Source organism: Hyla sarda, unplaced genomic scaffold (genome assembly GCF_029499605.1).
Source record: "Hyla sarda isolate aHylSar1 unplaced genomic scaffold, aHylSar1.hap1 scaffold_1610, whole genome shotgun sequence".
NCBI classification, from domain to species: Eukaryota; Metazoa; Chordata; class Amphibia; order Anura; family Hylidae; genus Hyla; species Hyla sarda.
Genome location: NW_026608247.1, coordinates 36,181 through 59,236, shown reverse-complemented (window position 1 = coordinate 59,236; position 23,056 = coordinate 36,181). Strand labels below are relative to the sequence as shown.

Sequence of the window (23,056 nt, the reverse complement as noted above, 5' to 3'; positions counted from 1 at the left end):
AGAGTGCGCAGCAAAAGATACAATCTACAATTTAATATAGATGGAAAAACCTTTTTTTTCTGCTTTACCCCATATGTGTCCTTCATAGTTTTTATGTCTTTAATATGAGTCTACAATGTAAAAAGAAAAGAAAAACTGTGGAATGAAAAGGGTGTCCAAACATTTGAGTGATATAATACATAATGTATATATTACATTATACACTGTACTTTATAGTACATTACAGAATTATACACTGTACTTTACTATATATTACATTATACACTACTTTATATTACAGTGTATAATATGTAAAATACAGTGTATAATTATATAATGTAATATAAAGTAGTGTATAATGTAATATATAGTAAAGTACAGTGTATAATGTAATATATAAAGTACAGTGTATAATGTAATATATAAAGTACAGTGTATATTATGTAAAGTACAGTGTATAATATGTATTATGTAAAGTACAGTGTATAATGTAATATATAAAGTACAGTGTATAATGTAATATATAAAGTACAGTGTATAATATGTATTATGTAAAGTACAGTGTATAATATGTAAAGTACAGTGTATAATGTAATATGTAAAGTACAGTGTATAATGTAATATATAGTAAAGTACAGTGTATAATATGTAATATATAAAGTACAGTGTATAATATGTAATATATAAAGTACAGTGTATAATGTAATATATAAAGTACAGTGTATAATATGTAATATGTAAAGTACAGTGTATAATTATATAATGTGATATAAAGTAGTGTATAATGTAATATATAGTAAAGTACAGTGTATAATGTAATATATAAAGTACAGTGTATAATGTAATATGTAAAGTACAGTATATAATATGTAATATATAAAGTACAGTGTATAATATGTAATATGTAAAGTACAGTGTTTAATTATATAATGTAATATAAAGTAGTGTATAATGTAATATATAGTAAGGTACAGTGTATAATAGGTAATATATATAGTACAGTGTATAATATGTAAAGTACAGTGTATAATGTAATGTATAGTACAGTGTATAATATGTAATATGTAAAGTACAGTGTATAATGTAATATATAGTACAGTGTATAATATGTAATATGTAAAGTACAGTGTATAATATGTAATATGTAAAGTACAGTGTATAATATGTAATATGTAAAGTACAGTGTATAATATGTAATATATATAGTACAGTGTATAATATGTAATATGTAAAGTACAGTGTATAATATGTAATATGTAAAGTACAGTGTATAATATGTAATATATATAGTACAGTGTATAATATGTAATATGTAAAGTACAGTGTATAATGTAATATGTAAAGTACAGTGTATAATATGTAATATGTAAAGTACAGTGTATAATGTAATATATAAAGTACAGTGTATAATGTAATATATAGTACAGTGTATAATATGTAATATATAAAGTACAGTGTATAATATGTAATATGTAAAGTACAGTGTATAATATGTAATATATATAGTACAGTGTATAATATGTAATATGTAAAGTACAGTGTATAATATGTAATATGTAAAGTACAGTGTATAATATGTAATATATATAGTACAGTGTATAATATGTAATATGTAAAGTACAGTGTATAATGTAATATGTAAAGTACAGTGTATAATATGTAATATGTAAAGTACAGTGTATAATGTAATATGTAAAGTACAGTGTATAATGTAATATGTAAAGTACAGTGTATAATATGTAAAGTACAGTGTATAAAATGTAATATGTAAAGTACAGTGTATAATATGTAAAGTACAGTGTATAATATGTAAAGTACAGTGTGTAATGTAATATGTAAAGTACAGTGTGTAATATGTAATATGTAAAGTACAGTGTGTAATGTAATATATAAAGTACAGTGTATAATATGTAATATATAAAGTACAGTGTATAATATGTAATATGTAAAGTACAGTGTATAATATGTAATATATAAAGTACAGTGTATAATATGTAATATGTAAAGTACAGTGTATAATATGTAATATATATAGTACAGTGTATAATATGTAATATGTAAAGTACAGTGTATAATATGTAATATGTAAAGTACAGTGTATAATATGTAATATATATAGTACAGTGTATAATATGTAATATGTAAAGTACAGTGTATAATATGTAATATATATAGTACAGTGTATAATATGTAATATGTAAAGTACAGTGTATAATGTAATATGTAAAGTACAGTGTATAATGTAATATGTAAAGTACAGTGTATAATATGTAATATGTAAAGTACAGTGTATAAAATGTAATATGTAAAGTACAGTGTATAATATGTAAAGTACAGTGTATAATATGTAAAGTACAGTGTATAATATGTAAAGTACAGTGTGTAATGTAATATGTAAAGTACAGTGTGTAATATGTAATATGTAAAGTACAGTGTGTAATATGTAATATGTAAAGTACAGTGTATAATGTTATATGTAAAGTACAGTGTGTAATATGTAAAGTACAGTGTGTAATGTAATATATAAAGTAGTGTGTAATATGTAATATGTAAAGTACAGTGTGTAATATGTAATATGTAAAGTACAGTGTGTAATATGTAAAGTACAGTGTGTAATATGTAAAGTACAGTGTGTAATATGTAATATGTAAAGTACAGTGTATAATATGTAATATGTAAAGTACAGTGTATAATATGTAATATGTAAAGTACAGTGTATAATATGTAATATGTAAAGTACAGTGTATAATATGTAAAGTACAGTGTATAATGTGTAATATGTAAAGTACAGTGTATAATATGTAATATGTAAAGTACAGTGTGTAATATGTAATATGTAAAGTACAGTGTATAATGTAATATATAAAGTACAGTGTATAATGTAATATGTAAAGTACAGTATATAATATGTAATATATAAAGTACAGTGTATAATATGTAATATGTAAAGTACAGTGTTTAATTATATAATGTAATATAAAGTAGTGTATAATGTAATATATAGTAAGGTACAGTGTATAATAGGTAATATATATAGTACAGTGTATAATATGTAAAGTACAGTGTATAATGTAATGTATAGTACAGTGTATAATATGTAATATGTAAAGTACAGTGTATAATGTAATATATAGTACAGTGTATAATATGTAATATGTAAAGTACAGTGTATAATATGTAATATATAAAGTACAGTGTATAATATGTAATATGTAAAGTACAGTGTATAATATGTAATATATATAGTACAGTGTATAATATGTAATATGTAAAGTACAGTGTATAATATGTAATATGTAAAGTACAGTGTATAATATGTAATATATATAGTACAGTGTATAATATGTAATATGTAAAGTACAGTGTATAATGTAATATGTAAAGTACAGTGTATAATATGTAATATGTAAAGTACAGTGTATAATGTAATATATAAAGTACAGTGTATAATGTAATATATAGTACAGTGTATAATATGTAATATGTAAAGTACAGTGTATAATATGTAATATATAAAGTACAGTGTATAATATGTAATATGTAAAGTACAGTGTATAATATGTAATATATATAGTACAGTGTATAATATGTAATATGTAAAGTACAGTGTATAATATGTAATATGTAAAGTACAGTGTATAATATGTAATATATATAGTACAGTGTATAATATGTAATATGTAAAGTACAGTGTATAATGTAATATGTAAAGTACAGTGTATAATATGTAATATGTAAAGTACAGTGTATAATGTAATATGTAAAGTACAGTGTATAATGTAATATGTAAAGTACAGTGTATAATATGTAAAGTACAGTGTATAAAATGTAATATGTAAAGTACAGTGTATAATATGTAAAGTACAGTGTATAATATGTAAAGTACAGTGTGTAATGTAATATGTAAAGTACAGTGTGTAATATGTAATATGTAAAGTACAGTGTGTAATGTAATATATAAAGTACAGTGTATAATATGTAATATATAAAGTACAGTGTATAATATGTAATATGTAAAGTACAGTGTATAATATGTAATATATAAAGTACAGTGTATAATATGTAATATGTAAAGTACAGTGTATAATATGTAATATATATAGTACAGTGTATAATATGTAATATGTAAAGTACAGTGTATAATATGTAATATGTAAAGTACAGTGTATAATATGTAATATATATAGTACAGTGTATAATATGTAATATGTAAAGTACAGTGTATAATATGTAATATGTATAGTACAGTGTATAATATGTAATATGTAAAGTACAGTGTATAATGTAATATGTAAAGTACAGTGTATAATGTAATATGTAAAGTACAGTGTATAATATGTAATATGTAAAGTACAGTGTATAAAATGTAATATGTAAAGTACAGTGTATAATATGTAAAGTACAGTGTATAATATGTAAAGTACAGTGTGTAATGTAATATGTAAAGTACAGTGTGTAATATGTAATATGTAAAGTACAGTGTGTAATATGTAATATGTAAAGTACAGTGTGTAATATGTAATATGTAAAGTACAGTGTGTAATATGTAATATGTAAAGTACAGTGTATAATGTTATATGTAAAGTACAGTGTGTAATATGTAAAGTACAGTGTGTAATGTAATATATAAAGTAGTGTGTAATATGTAATATGTAAAGTACAGTGTGTAATATGTAATATGTAAAGTACAGTGTGTAATATGTAAAGTACAGTGTGTAATATGTAAAGTACAGTGTGTAATATGTAATATGTAAAGTACAGTGTATAATGTAATATGTAAAGTACAGTGTATAATATGTAATATGTAAAGTACAGTGTATAATATGTAATATGTAAAGTACAGTGTATAATATGTAATATGTAAATTACAGTGTATAATGTAATATGTAAAGTACAGTGTATAATATGTAAAGTACAGTGTATAATGTGTAATATGTAAAGTACAGTGTATAATATGTAATATGTAAAGTACAGTGTGTAATATGTAATATGTAAAGTACAGTGTATAATGTAATATGTAAAGTACAGTGTATAATGTTATATGTAAAGTACAGTGTATAATATGTAATATGTAAAGTACAGTGTATAATATGTAATATGTAAAGTACAGTGTGTAATATGTAAAGTACAGTGTGTAATGTAATATATAAAGTAGTGTGTAATATGTAATATGTAAAGTACAGTGTGTAATATGTAAAGTACAGTGTGTAATGTGTAATATGTAAAGTACAGTGTGTAATGTGTAATATATAAAGTACAGTGTATAATATGTAATATGTAAAGTACAGTGTGTAATGTAATATATAAAGTACAGTGTATAATATGTAAAGTACAGTGTATAAAATGTAATATGTAAAGTACAGTGTATAATATGTAAAGTACAGTGTATAATATGTAAAGTACAGTGTGTAATGTAATATGTAAAGTACAGTGTATAATATGTAAAGTACAGTGTATAATATGTAAAGTACAGTGTGTAATGTAATATGTAAAGTACAGTGTGTAATATGTAATATGTAAAGTACAGTGTGTAATATGTAATATGTAAAGTACAGTGTATAATATGTAATATGTAAAGTACAGTGTATAATATGTAAAGTACAGTGTGTAATGTAATATATAAAGTAGTGTGTAATATGTAATATGTAAAGTACAGTGTGTAATATGTAAAGTACAGTGTGTAATATGTAATATGTAAAGTACAGTGTATAATGTAATATGTAAAGTACAGTGTATAATATGTAATATGTAAAGTACAGTGTATAATATGTAATATGTAAAGTACAGTGTATAATGTAATATGTAAAGTACAGTGTATAATGTAATATGTAAAGTACAGTGTATAATATGTAAAGTACAGTGTATAATATGTAAAGTACAGTGTATAATGTAATATGTAAAGTACAGTGTGTAATGTAATATGTAAAGTACAGTGTGTAATGTAATATGTAAAGTACAGTGTATAATGTAATATATAAAGTACAGTGTATAATGTTATATGTAAAGTACAGTGTATAATGTGTAATATGTAAAGTACAGTGTATAATGTAATATATAAAGTACAGTGTATAATGTTATATGTAAAGTACAGTGTATAATGTTATATGTAAAGTACAGTGTGTAATATGTAAAGTACAGTGTGTAATGTAATATATAAAGTAGTGTGTAATATGTAATATGTAAAGTACAGTGTGTAATATGTAAAGTACAGTGTGTAATGTGTAATATGTAAAGTACAGTGTGTAATGTGTAATATGTAAAGTACAGTGTGTAATGTAATATATAAAGTACAGTGTATAATATGTAATATGTAAAGTACAGTGTGTAATGTAATATATAAAGTACAGTGTGTAATATGTAAAGTACAGTGTATATGTAATATGTAAAGTACAGTGTGTAATATGTAAAGTACAGTGTGTAATATGTAAAGTACAGTGTGTAATGTGTAATATGTAAAGTACAGTGTGTAATATGTAAAGTACAGTGTGTAATATGTAAAGTACAGTGTGTAATGTGTAATATGTAAAGTACAGTGTGTAATGTGTAATATGTAAAGTACAGTGTATAATATGTAATATATAAAGTACAGCGTATAATATGTAATATATAAAGTACAGTGTATAATATGTAATATGTAAAGTACAGTGTATAATGTAATATGTAAAGTACAGTGTATAATATGTAATATGTAAAGTACAGTGTGTAATATGTAATATGTAATGTACAGTGTATGATGTAATATATGTAATATACATATATATATATATATATATATATATATATACACACTGTATAATGTATGAGGCGGTATATAACCTACATTACACACTGTACAATCTATATGGTGGTATATAACCTACATTACACACTGCACAATGTATATGGCGGTATATAACCTACATTACACACTGTACAATCTATATGGTGGTATATAACCTACATTACACACTGCACAATGTATATGGCGGTATATAACCTACATTACACACTGCACAATGTATATGGCGGTATATAACCTACATTACACACTGCACAATGTATATGGCGGTATATAACCTACATTACACACTGCACAATGTATATGGCGGTATATAACCTACATTACACACTGCACAATGTATATGGCGGTATATAACCTACATTACACACTGTACAATGTATATGGCGGTATATAACCTACATTACACACTGCACAATGTATATGGCGGTATATAACCTACATTACACACTGCACAATGTATATGGCGGTATATAACCTACATTACACACTGCACAATGTATATGGCGGTATATAACCTACATTACACACTGCACAATGTATATGGCGGTATATAACCTACATTACACACTGTACAATGTATATGGCGGTATATAACCTACATTACACACTGCACAATGTATATGGCGATATATAACCTACATTACACACTGCACAATGTATATGGGGGTATATAATCTACATTACACACTGCACAATGTATATGGCGGTATATAATCTACATTACACACTGCACAATGTATATGGCGGTATATAACCTACATTACACCCTGCACAATGTATATGGCGGTATATAACCTACATTACACACTGCACAATGTATATGGCGGTATATAATCTACATTACACACTGCACAATGTTTATGGCGGTATATAATCTACATTACACACTGCACAATGTATATGGCGGTATATAACCTACATTACACACTGCACAATGTATATGGCGGTATATAACCTACATTACACACTGCACAATGTATATGGCGGTATATAATCTACATTACACACTGCACAATGTATATGGCGGTATATAACCTACATTACACACTGCACAATGTATATGGCGGTATATAATCTACATTACACACTGCACAATGTTTATGGCGGTATATAACCTACATTACACCCTGCACAATGTATATGGCGGTATATAACCTACATTACACCCTGCACAATGTATATGGCGGTATATAACCTACATTACACCCTGCACAATGTATATGGCGGTATATAATCTACATTACACCCTGCACAATGTATATGGCGGTATATAACCTACATTACACCCTGCACAATGTATATGGCGGTATATAACCTACATTACACCCTGCACAATGTATATGGCGGTATATAATCTACATTACACACTGCACAATGTATATGGCGGTATATAACCTACATTACACACTGCACAATGTATATGGCGGTATATAACCTTCATTACACACTGCACAATGTATATGGCGATATATAACCTACATTACACACTGCACAATGTATATGGCGGTATATAACCTACATTACACACTGCACAATGTATATGGCGGTATATAACCTACATTACACACTGCACAATGTATATGGCGGTATATAACCTACATTACACCCTGCACAATGTATATGGCGGTATATAATCTACATTACACACTGCACAATGTATATGGCGATATATAACCTACATTACACACTGTATAATGTATATGGCGGTATATAACCTACATTACACACTGTATAATGTATATGGCGGTATATAACCTTCATTACACACTGCACAATGTATATGGCGGTATATAACCTACATTACACACTGCACAATGTATATGGCGATATATAACCTACATTACACACTGCACAATGTATATGGCGGTATATAACCTACATTACACACTGCACAATGTATATGGCGGTATATAACCTACATTACACACTGCACAATGTATATGGCGGTATATAACCTACATTACACCCTGCACAATGTATATGGCGGTATATAATCTACATTACACACTGCACAATGTATATGGCGATATATAACCTACATTACACACTGTATAATGTATATGGCGGTATATAACCTACATTACACACTGCACAATGTATATGGCGGTATATAACCTACATTACACACTGCACAATGTATATGGCGGTATATAACCTACATTACACACTGTATAATGTATATGGCGGTATATAACCTACATTACACCCTGCACAATGTATATGGCGGTATATAACCTACATTACACCCTGCACAATGTATATGGCGGTATATAACCTACATTACACACTGCACAATGTATATGGCGGTATATAACCTTCATTACACACTGCACAATGTATATGGCGGTATATAACCTACATTACACACTGCACAATGTTTATGGCGGTATATAACCTACATTACACCCTGCACAATGTATATGGCGGTATATAACCTACATTACACACTGTACAATGTATATGGCGGTATATAACCTACATTACACACTGTATAATGTATATGGCGGTATATAACCTACATTACACACTGCACAATGTATATGGCGGTATATAACCTACATTACACACTGCACAATGTATATGGCGGTATATAACCTACATTACACACTGCACAATGTATATGGCGGTATATAACCTACATTACACACTGCACAATGTATATGGCGGTATATAACCTACATTACACACTGTATAATGTATATGGCGGTATATAACCTACATTACACACTGCACAATGTATATGGCGGTATATAACCTACATTACACACTGTATAATGTATATGGCGGTATATAACCTACATTACACCCTGCACAATGTATATGGCGGTATATAACCTACATTACACCCTGCACAATGTATATGGCGGTATATAACCTACATTACACACTGCACAATGTATATGGCGGTATATAACCTACATTACACACTGCACAATGTATATGGCGGTATATAACCTACATTACACCCTGCACAATGTATATGGCGGTATATAATCTACATTACACACTGCACAATGTATATGGCGGTATATAACCTACATTACACACTGTACAATGTATATGGCGGTATATAACCTACATTACACCCTGCACAATGTATATGGCGGTATATAACCTACATTACACACTGCACAATGTATATGGCGGTATATAACCTACATTACACCCTGCACAATGTATATGGCGGTATATAACCTACATTACACACTGCACAATGTATATGGCGGTATATAATCTACATTACACACTGCACAATGTATATGGCGGTATATAACCTACATTACACACTGCACAATGTATATGGCGGTATATAACCTTCATTACACACTGCACAATGTATATGGCGGTATATAACCTACATTACACACTGCACAATGTATATGGCGGTATATAACCTACATTACACACTGCACAATGTATATGGCGGTATATAACCTACATTACACACTGCACAATGTATATGGCGGTATATAACCTACATTACACACTGCACAATGTATATGGCGGTATATAACCTACATTACACACTGCACAATGTATATGGCGGTATATAACCTACATTACACACTGTATAATGTATATGGCGGTATATAACCTACATTACACACTGCACAATGTATATGGCGATATATAACCTACATTACACACTGCACAATGTATATGGCGGTATATAACCTACATTACACCCTGCACAATGTATATGGCGGTATATAACCTACATTACACCCTGCACAATGTATATGGCGGTATATAATCTACATTACACACTGCACAATGTATATGGCGGTATATAACCTACATTACACACTGCACAATGTATATGGCGGTATATAACCTTCATTACACACTGCACAATGTATATGGCGGTATATAACCTACATTACACACTGCACAATGTATATGGCGGTATATAACCTACATTACACACTGCACAATGTATATGGCGGTATATAACCTACATTACACACTGCACAATGTATATGGCGGTATATAACCTTCATTACACACTGCACAATGTATATGGCGGTATATAACCTACATTACACACTGCACAATGTTTATGGCGGTATATAACCTACATTACACCCTGCACAATGTATATGGCGGTATATAACCTACATTACACACTGTACAATGTATATGGCGGTATATAACCTACATTACACACTGCACAATGTATATGGCGGTATATAACCTACATTACACACTGTATAATGTATATGGCGGTATATAACCTACATTACACACTGCACAATGTATATGGCGGTATATAACCTACATTACACACTGCACAATGTATATGGCGGTATATAACCTACATTACACACTGCACAATGTATATGGCGGTATATAACCTACATTACACACTGCACAATGTATATGGCGGTATATAACCTACATTACACACTGCACAATGTATATGGCGGTATATAATCTACATTACACACTGCACAATGTATATGGCGGTATATAACCTACATTACACACTGCACAATGTATATGGCGGTATATAACCTACATTACACACTGCACAATGTATATGGCGATATATAACCTACATTACACACTGCACAATGTATATGGCGGTATATAACCTACATTACACACTGCACAATGTATATGGCGGTATATAACCTACATTACACACTGCACAATGTATATGGCGGTATATAACCTACATTACACACTGCACAATGTATATGGCGGTATATAACCTTCATTACACACTGCACAATGTATATGGCGGTATATAACCTACATTACACACTGCACAATGTATATGGCGGTATATAATCTACATTACACCCTGCACAATGTATATGGCGGTATATAACCTACATTACACCCTGCACAATGTATATGGCGGTATATAATCTACATTACACACTGCACAATGTATATGGCGGTATATAACCTACATTACACACTGCACAATGTATATGGCGGTATATAACCTTCATTACACACTGCACAATGTATATGGCGGTATATAACCTACATTACACACTGCACAATGTATATGGCGGTATATAACCTACATTACACACTGCACAATGTATATGGCGGTATATAACCTACATTACACACTGCACAATGTATATGGCGGTATATAACCTACATTACACACTGCACAATGTATATGGCGATATATAACCTACATTACACACTGCACAATGTATATGGCGGTATATAACCTACATTACACACTGCACAATGTATATGGCGGTATATAATCTACATTACACACTGCACAATGTATATGGCGGTATATAACCTACATTACACCCTGCACAATGTATATGGCGGTATATAACCTTCATTACACACTGCACAATGTATATGGCGGTATATAACCTACATTACACACTGCACAATGTATATGGCGGTATATAATCTACATTACACCCTGCACAATGTATATGGCGGTATATAACCTACATTACACCCTGCACAATGTATATGGCGGTATATAATCTACATTACACACTGCACAATGTATATGGCGGTATATAACCTACATTACACACTGCACAATGTATATGGCGGTATATAACCTTCATTACACACTGCACAATGTATATGGCGGTATATAACCTACATTACACACTGCACAATGTATATGGCGGTATATAACCTACATTACACACTGCACAATGTATATGGCGGTATATAACCTACATTACACACTGCACAATGTATATGGCGGTATATAACCTTCATTACACACTGCACAATGTATATGGCGGTATATAACCTACATTACACACTGCACAATGTATATGGTGGTATATAACCTTCATTACACACTGCACAATGTATATGGCGGTATATAACCTACATTACACACTGCACAATGTTTATGGCGGTATATAACCTACATTACACCCTGCACAATGTATATGGCGGTATATAACCTACATTACACACTGTACAATGTATATGGCGGTATATAACCTACATTACACACTGCACAATGTATATGGCGGTATATAACCTACATTACACACTGTATAATGTATATGGCGGTATATAACCTACATTACACACTGCACAATGTATATGGCGGTATATAACCTACATTACACACTGCACAATGTATATGGCGGTATATAACCTACATTACACACTGCACAATGTATATGGCGGTATATAACCTACATTACACACTGCACAATGTATATGGCGGTATATAACCTACATTACACACTGCACAATGTATATGGCGGTATATAATCTACATTACACACTGCACAATGTATATGGTGGTATATAACCTACATTACACACTGCACAATGTATATGGCGGTATATAACCTACATTACACACTGCACAATGTATATGGCGATATATAACCTACATTACACACTGCACAATGTATATGGCGGTATATAATCTACATTACACACTGCACAATGTATATGGCGGTATATAATCTACATTACACACTGCACAATGTATATGGCGGTATATAACCTTCATTACACACTGCACAATGTATATGGCGGTATATAACCTACATTACACACTGCACAATGTATATGGCGGTATATAACCTACATTACACACTGTACAATATATATGGCGGTATATAACCTACATTACACACTGCACAATGTATATGGCGGTATATAACCTACATTACACACTGCACAATGTATATGGCGGTATATAACCTACATTACACACTGCACAATGTATATGGCGGTATATAACCTACATTTCACACTGCACAATGTATATGGCGGTATATAACCTACATTACACACTGCACAATGTATATGGCGGTATATAACCTACATTACACACTGCACAATGTATATGGCGGTATGTAACCTACATTACACACTGCACAATGTATATGGCGGTATATAACCTTCATTACACACTGTATAATGTATATGGCGGTATATAACCTACATTACACACTGCACAATGTATATGGCGGTATATAACCTACATTACACACTGTATAATGTATATGGCGGTATATAACCTACATTACACACTGCACAATGTATATGGCGGTATATAACCTACATTACACACTGTATAATGTATATGGCGGTATATAACCTACATTACACACTGCACAATGTATATGGCGGTATATAATCTACATTACACACTGCACAATGTATATGGCGGTATATAATCTACATTACACACTGCACAATGTATATGGCGGTATATAACCTACATTACACACTGTACAATATATATGGCGGTATATAACCTACATTACACACTGCACAATGTATATGGCGGTATATAACCTACATTACACACTGCACAATGTATATGGCGGTATATAACGTACATTACACACTGCACAATGTATATGGCGGTATATAACGTACATTACACACTGCACAATGTATATGGCGGTATATAACGTACATTACACACTGCACAATGTATATGGCGGTATATAACCTACATTACACACTGTACAATGTATATGGCGGTATATAACCTACATTACACACTGCACAATGTATATGGCGGTATATAACCTACATTACACACTGCACAATGTATATGGCGGTATATAACCTACATTACACACTGTATAATGTATATGGCGGTATATAACCTACATTACACACTGCACAATGTATATGGCGGTATATAACCTACATTACACACTGCACAATGTATATGGCGGTATATAATCTACATTACACACTGCACAATGTATATGGCGGTATATAACCTACATTACACACTGCACAATGTATATGGCGGTATATAACCTACATTACACACTGCACAATGTATATGGCGGTATATAACCTACATTACACACTGCACAATGTATATGGCGGTATATAACTTACATTACACACTGCACAATGTATATGGCGGTATATAACCTACATTACACACTGCACAATGTATATGGCGGTATATAACCTACATTACACACTGTACAATATATATGGCGGTATATAACCTACATTACACACTGCACAATGTATATGGTGGTATATAACCTACATTACACACTGCACAATGTATATGGCGGTATATAACGTACATTACACACTGCACAATGTATATGGCGGTATATAACGTACATTACACACTGCACAATGTATATGGCGGTATATAATCTACATTACACCCTGCACAATGTATATGGCGGTATATAACCTACATTACACCCTGCACAATGTATATGGCGGTATATAATCTACATTACACACTGCACAATGTATATGGCGATATATAACCTACATTACACACTGCACAATGTATATGGCGGTATATAACCTACATTACACACTGTACAATGTATATGGCGGTATATAATCTACATTACACACTGCACAATGTATATGGCGGTATATAACCTACATTACACACTGCACAATGTATATGGCGGTATATAATCTACATTACACACTGCACAATGTATATGGCGGTATATAATCTACATTACACACTGCACAATGTATATGGCGGTATATAACCTACATTACACACTGCACAATGTATATGGCGGTATATAACGTACATTACACACTGCACAATGTATATGGCGGTATATAATCTACATTACACACTGCACAATGTATATGGCGGTATATAACCTACATTACACACTGCACAATGTATATGGCGGTATATAACCTTCATTACACACTGCACAATGTATATGGCGGTATATAATCTACATTACACACTGCACAATGTATATGGCGGTATATAACCTACATTACACACTGCACAATGTATATGGCGGTATATAACCTACATTACACACTGTACAATGTATATGGCGGTATATAATCTACATTACACACTGCACAATGTATATGGCGGTATATAACCTACATTACACACTGCACAATGTATATGGCGGTATATAATCTACATTACACACTGCACAATGTATATGGCGGTATATAATCTACATTACACACTGCACAATGTATATGGCGGTATATAACCTACATTACACACTGCACAATGTATATGGCGGTATATAATCTACATTACACACTGCACAATGTATATGGCGGTATATAATCTACATTACACACTGCACAATGTATATGGCGGTATATAACCTACATTACACACTGCACAATGTATATGGCGGTATATAACCTACATTACACACTGCACAATGTATATGGCGATATATAACGTACATTACACACTGCACAATGTATATGGCGGTATATAACCTACATTACACACTGCACAATGTATATGGCGGTATATAACCTACATTACACACTGCACAATGTATATGGCGGTATATAATCTACATTACACACTGTATAATGTATATGGCGGTATATAACCTACATTACACACTGCACAATGTATATGGCGATATATAACCTACATTACACACTGCACAATGTATATGGCGGTATATAACCTACATTACACACTGCACAATGTATATGGCGGTATATAACCTACATTACACACTGCACAATGTATATGGCGGTATATAACGTACATTACACACTGCACAATGTATATGGCGGTATATAACGTACATTACACACTGCACAATGTATATGGCGGTATATAACGTACATTACACACTGCACAATGTATATGGCGGTATATAATCTACATTACACACTGCACAATGTATATGGCGGTATATAACGTACATTACACACTGCACAATGTGTGGCCCTAACAATGATCTCTCTGTTCTAAGGACCCGGTGACCGTCTTTTCACATGTGGTAACAATAGGCAATCTCCATCCGGGGACATCATATAACTGCAGCATTAGCGCGGTCAGCCACCGGACGCCCAGCATCCCCACCTACATCATGGTCTCCACATTAGGTAAATGTTCCTGTTCTATCGTAGAGTCTCCATCTTAGACCTTTATGATACTCTTCATGATCTGTCACTTGTTGTTATGTGAGGGATGATGGGGAATTATACTAGGGCGCGGGTGCGGACAGTGCACTCCGTGTCCTTTATAGTGGACAGTGCACTCCGTGTCCTTTATAGTGGACAGTGCACTCCGTGTCCTTTATAGTGGACAGTGCACTCCGTGTCCTTTATAGTGGACAGTGCACTCCGTGTCCTTTATAGTGGACAGTGCACTCCGTGTCCTTTATAGTGGACAGTGCACTCCGTGTCCTTTATAGTGGACAGTGCACTCCGTGTCCTTTATAGTGGACAGTGCACTCCGTGTCCTTTATAGTGGACAGTGCACTCCGTGTCCTTTATAGTGGACAGTGCACTCCGTGTCCTTTATAGTGGACAGTGCACTCCGTGTCCTTTATAGTGGACAGTGCACTCCGTGTCCTTTATAGTGGACAGTGCACTCCGTGTCCTTTATAGTGGACAGTGCACTCCGTGTCCTTTATAGTGGACAGTGCACTCCGTGTCCTTTATAGTGGACAGGTGTAGAGGTACTTGGTGAGTCTGCTGCCTGCACCCGCCTGTAGGGGGAGCTCACTGTATACTGTGTTATTAGTGGTATATAGTGTATATATGTGTTATTAGTGGTATATAGTGTATATATGTGTTATCAGCGGTATATAGAGTATATATGTGTTATCAGCGGTATATAGAGTATATATGTGTTATCAGCGGTATATAGAGTATATATGTGTTATCAGTGGTATATAGAGTATATATGTGTTATCAGTGGTATATAGTGTATATATGTGTTATCAGTGGTATATAGAGTATATGTGTGTGTTATCAGCGGTATATAGAGTATATGTGTGTGTTATCAGTGGTATATAGAGTATTATGTGTTATCAGTGGTATATAGAGTATTATGTGTTATCAGTGGTATATAGAGTATTATATACTCTATATACCACTGATAACACATAATACTCTATATACCACTGATAACACATAATACTCTATATACCACTGATAACACATAATACTCTATATACCACTGATAACACACACATATACTCTATATACCGCTGATAACACACACATATACTCTATATACCACTGATAACACATAATACTCTATATACCGCTGATAACACATATATACTCTATATACCACTGATAACACATATGTGTTATCAGCGGTATATAGAGTATTATGTGTTATCAGTGGTATATAGAGTATTATGTGTTATCAGCGGTATATAGAGTATATGTGTGTGTTATCAGCGGTATATAGAGTATATGTGTGTGTTATCAGCGGTATATAGAGTATATGTGTGTGTTATCAGCGGTATATAGAGTATATGTGTGTTATCAGTGGTATATAGAGTATATGTGTGTGTTATCAGCGGTATATAGAGTATATGTGTGTGTTATCAGCGGTATATAGAGTATATGTGTGTGTTATCAGCGGTATATAGAGTATATGTGTGTGTTATCAGCGGTATATAGAGTATATGTGTGTTATCAGCGGTATATAGAGTATATGTGTGTGTTATCAGCGGTATATAGAGTATATGTGTGTGTTATCAGCGGTATATAGAGTATATGTGTGTTATCAGCGGTATATAGAGTATATGTGTGTTATCAGCGGTATATAGAGTATATGTGTGTGTTATCAGCGGTATATAGAGTATATGTGTGTTATCAGCGGTATATAGAGTATATGTGTGTGTTATCAGCGGTATATAGAGTATATGTGTGTGTTATCAGCGGTATATAGAGTATATGTGTGTGTTATCAGCGGTATATAGAGTATATGTGTGTGTTATCAGCGGTATATAGAGTATATGTGTGTGTTATCAGCGGTATATAGAGTATATGTGTGTGTTATCAGTGGTATATAGAGTATATATGTGTTATCAGTGGTATATAGAGTATATATGTGTTATCAGTGGTATACAGAGTATATGTGTGTTATCAGCGGTATATAGAGTATATGTGTGTGTTATCAGCGGTATATAGAGTATATGTGTGTGTTATCAGCGGTATATAGAGTATATGTGTGTGTTATCAGCGGTATATAGAGTATATGTGTGTTATCAGCGGTATATAGAGTATATGTGTGTGTTATCAGCGGTATATAGAGTATATATGTGTTATCAGCGGTATATAGAGTATATATGTGTTATCAGCGGTATATAGAGTATATGTGTGTGTTATCAGCGGTATATAGAGTATTATGTGTTATCAGTGGTATATAGAGTATTATGTGTTATCAGCGGTATATAGAGTATATGTGTGTGTTATCAGCGGTATATAGAGTATATGTGTGTGTTATCAGCGGTATATAGAGTATATGTGTGTTATCAGCGGTATATAGAGTATATGTGTGTGTTATCAGCGGTATATAGAGTATATGTGTGTGTTATCAGCGGTATATAGAGTATATGTGTGTGTTATCAGCGGTATATAGAGTATATGTGTGTGTTATCAGCGGTATATAGAGTATATGTGTGTGTTATCAGCGGTATATAGAGTATATGTGTGTGTTATCAGCGGTATATAGAGTATATGTGTGTGTTATCAGCGGTATATAGTGTATATATGTGTTATCAGTGGTATATAGAGTATATATGTGTTATCAGTGGTATATAGAGTATATATGTGTTATCAGTGGTATACAGAGTATATATGTGTTATCAGTGGTATATAGAGTATTATGTGTTATCAGCGGTATATAGTGTGTGTATATATAATGTGTGTTATCAGCGGTATATAGAGTATATGTGTGTGTTATCAGCGGTATATAGAGTATATGTGTGTGTTATCAGCGGTATATAGAGTATATGTGTGTGTTATCAGTGGTATATAGAGTATATGTGTGTTATCAGCGGTATATAGAGTATATGTGTGTGTTATCAGCGGTATATAGAGTATATGTGTGTGTTATCAGCGGTATATAGAGTATATGTGTGTGTTATCAGCGGTATATAGAGTATATGTGTGTGTTATCAGCGGTATATAGAGTATATGTGTGTGTTATCAGCGGTATATAGAGTATATGTGTGTGTTATCAGCGGTATATAGAGTATATGTGTGTGTTATCAGCGGTATATAGAGTATATGTGTGTTATCAGCGGTATATAGAGTATATGTGTGTGTTATCAGCGGTATATGGTGTATATAACACATATATACACTATATACTGCCGATATTAGCGGTATATATGTGTTTATTAGCAGTATATATGTGTTACTAGTGGTATGTAGCATTATGCAGCTTCTCCTCATATAACTGCCACATTATATAACAAAACCATTATAAAAACGTAGAATACGGAAAAGGACCACATGGTTTGTGCACCATGATGTAGGGCTGTGCATATTTGTTTTTCTGGGATGGAGCCTGTAACCCCCTGGGCCCCCGCCGTGACTCCCCGCTGAGCTATGAGGGTATGCCGGCGGGCTCCCCTGCTGAATCCTAAGTCTCCTCCAATCTACAGATCCTGTTTATTGTTCTCTGCTGATCACTGACCACGCTTATCTCCATATTACCGATCCTGTGTACTGTCCTCTAATGATCACTGTCCACGCTTATCTCCATATTACCGATCCTGTGTACTGTCCTCTACTGGCCACGCTTATCTCCATATTACCGATCCTGTGTACTGTCCTCTAATGATCACTGTCCACGCTTATCTCCATATTACCGATCCTGTGTACTGTCCTCTAATGATCACTGTCCACGCTTATCTCCATATTACCGATCCTGTGTACTGTCCTCTACTGATCACTGTCCACGCTTATCTCCATATTACCGATCCTGTGTACTGTCCTCTACTGATCACTGTCCACGCTTATCTCCATATTACCGATCCTGTGTACTGTCCTCTACTGACCACGCTTATCTCCATATTACCGATCCTGTGTACTGTCCTCTACTGTCCACGCTTATCTCCATATTACCGATCCTGTGTACTGTCCTCTACTGACCACGCTTATCTCCATATTACCGATCCTGTGTACTGTCCTCTACTGGCCACGCTTATCTCCATATAACTGATCCTGTGTACTGTCCTCTACTGACCACGCTTATCTCCATATTACCGATCCTGTGTACTGTCCTCTACTGACCACGCTTATCTCTATATTACCGATCCTGTGTACTGTCCTCTACTGATCACTGTCCACGCTTATCTCCATATTACCGATCCTGTGTACTGTCCTCTACTGGCCACGCTTATCTCCATATTACCGATCCTGTGTACTGTCCTCTACTGACCACGCTTATCTCCATATTACCGATCCTGTGTACTGTCCTCTACTGGCCACGCTTATCTCCATATAACTGATCCTGTGTACTGTCCTCTACTGACCACGCTTATCTCCATATTACCGATCCTGTGTACTGTCCTCTACTGGCCATGCTTATCTCTATATTACCGATCCTGTGTACTGTCCTCTACTGATCACTGTCCACGCTTATCTCCATATTACCGATCCTGTGTACTGTCCTCTACTGGCCACGCTTATCTCCATATTACCGATCCTGTGTACTGTCCTCTACTGACCACGCTTATCTCCATATTACCGATCCTGTGTACTGTCCTCTACTGACCACGCTTATCTCCATATTACCGATCCTGTTTACTGTCCTCTACTGACCACGCTTATCTCCATATTACCGATCCTGTGTACTGTCCTCTACTGACCACGCTTATCTCCATATTACCGATCCTGTGTACTGTCCTCTACTGGCCACGCTTATCTCCATATAACTGATCCTGTGTACTGTCCTCTACTGACCACGCTTATCTCCATATTACCGATCCTGTGTACTGTCCTCTACTGACCACGCTTATCTCCATATTACCGATCCTGTGTACTGTCCTCTACTGGCCACGCTTATCTCCATATAACTGATCCTGTGTACTGTCCTCTACTGACCACGCTTATCTCCATATTACCGATCCTGTGTACTGTCCTCTACTGGCCATGCTTATCTCTATATTACCGATCCTGTGTACTGTCCTCTACTGGCCACGCTTATCTCCATATAACTGATCCTGTGTACTGTCCTCTACTGACCACGCTTATCTCCATATTACCGATCCTGTGTACTGAATACAGGAGTCTGTATGTTCACTACAACAAATGCTTTGGCATTTAAGGCCCGAATCCCCATTTACTGTAGAGGCCGTTGCCTACATTTATGTGTCTATAACCTATTAAGCATCCACAATGGGATTGGTTGGCTCCTCCGTGGCCTGGGATGTTGCAGGCAAATGAAGCTTATGTGGTCGGTCAGCTGCTCTGTGGCCTTGGGGAGTACAATGTGGGGGGCGAAGTTGATATGATTGGTGGGTTCCTCGATGGCCTGGGGGGGCAGGCAGCTGATGTGAATGGTCGGCTCCTCGGTGGCCGGGGGGGGGCAGGCAGCTGATGTGATTGGTCGGCTCCTCGGTGGCCTGGGGGGGGGCAGGCAGCTGATGTGATTGGTCGGCTCCTCGGTGGCCTGGGGGGGGCAGGCAGCTGATGTGATTGGTCGGCTCCTCGGTGGCCTGGGAGGTGCAGGGGGCTGGAGCTGGAGCTGATGTTATTGGTCGGCTCCTCAGTGGCCTGGGGGGGCAGGCAGCTGATGTGATTGGTCGGCTCCTCGGTGGCCTGGGGGGGGGCAGGCAGCTGATGTGATTGGTCGGCTCCTCGGTGGCCTGGGGGGGCAGGCAGCTGATGTGATTGGTTGGCTCCTCGGTGGCCTGGGAGGTGCAGGGGGCTGGAGCTGGAGCTAATGTTATTGGTCGGCTCCTCGGTGGCCTGGGGGGGCAGGCAGCTGATGTGATTGGTCGGCTCCTCGGTGGCCTGGGGGGGCAGGCAGCTGATGTGATTGGTTGGCTCCTCGGTGGCCTGGGAGGTGCAGGGGGCTGGAGCTGATGTTATTGGTCGGCTCCTCAGTGGCCTGGGGGGGCAGGCAGCTGATGTGATTGGTCGGCTCCTCGGTGGCCTGGGGGGTGCAGGCAGCTGATGTGATTGGTCGGCTCCTCGGTGGCCTGGGAGGTGCAGGAGGCTGGAGCTGATGTTATTGGTCGGCTCCGTTGTGACCTAAGGGTTGCAGGGGTCTGGAGCTGATGTGATTTATTGGCTCCTCCATGGCCTGGGGGGTGCACAGGGGTAAAGCCTAGAGACTCTGATGTGTACGGTGGATTTGGGGTAACTTCTCTGTCTTGTCTTGTAGTGGCCGAGGTGAACCCTAATGTGGTGGTGATATCGCTGCTGGCTATCCTCAGCATCCTCCTGATTGGCCTCTTACTGGCGACGCTCATCGTCTTACGCAGGAAACATCTTCAGATGTCGAGGTAAGTCATGGTTATCGGTGGTCACCGGATCTTACGTCTGCAGCTCAGATCTGTGAATGAGATGTCCCTCAGACCTCGTTCACACAGAGAAGAT

General features: G+C 34.7%; 1 protein-coding gene across 1 annotated transcript in view; it reads left to right on the top strand.

Annotated features, from left to right (window-relative positions):
- Positions 1 to 23,056, top strand: part of LOC130310994 (receptor-type tyrosine-protein phosphatase O-like) — a gene marked incomplete at its 3' end in the record, with an annotated part of 55,080 nt that overhangs the window by 16,894 nt on the left and 15,130 nt on the right. The window contains exons 3-4 of the mRNA XM_056552446.1: positions 16,450 to 16,582; positions 22,842 to 22,962. Of these exons, the coding sequence (XP_056408421.1) occupies positions 16,450 to 16,582; positions 22,842 to 22,962 (254 nt within the window). The remainder of the gene's footprint in view (positions 1 to 16,449; positions 16,583 to 22,841; positions 22,963 to 23,056) is intronic.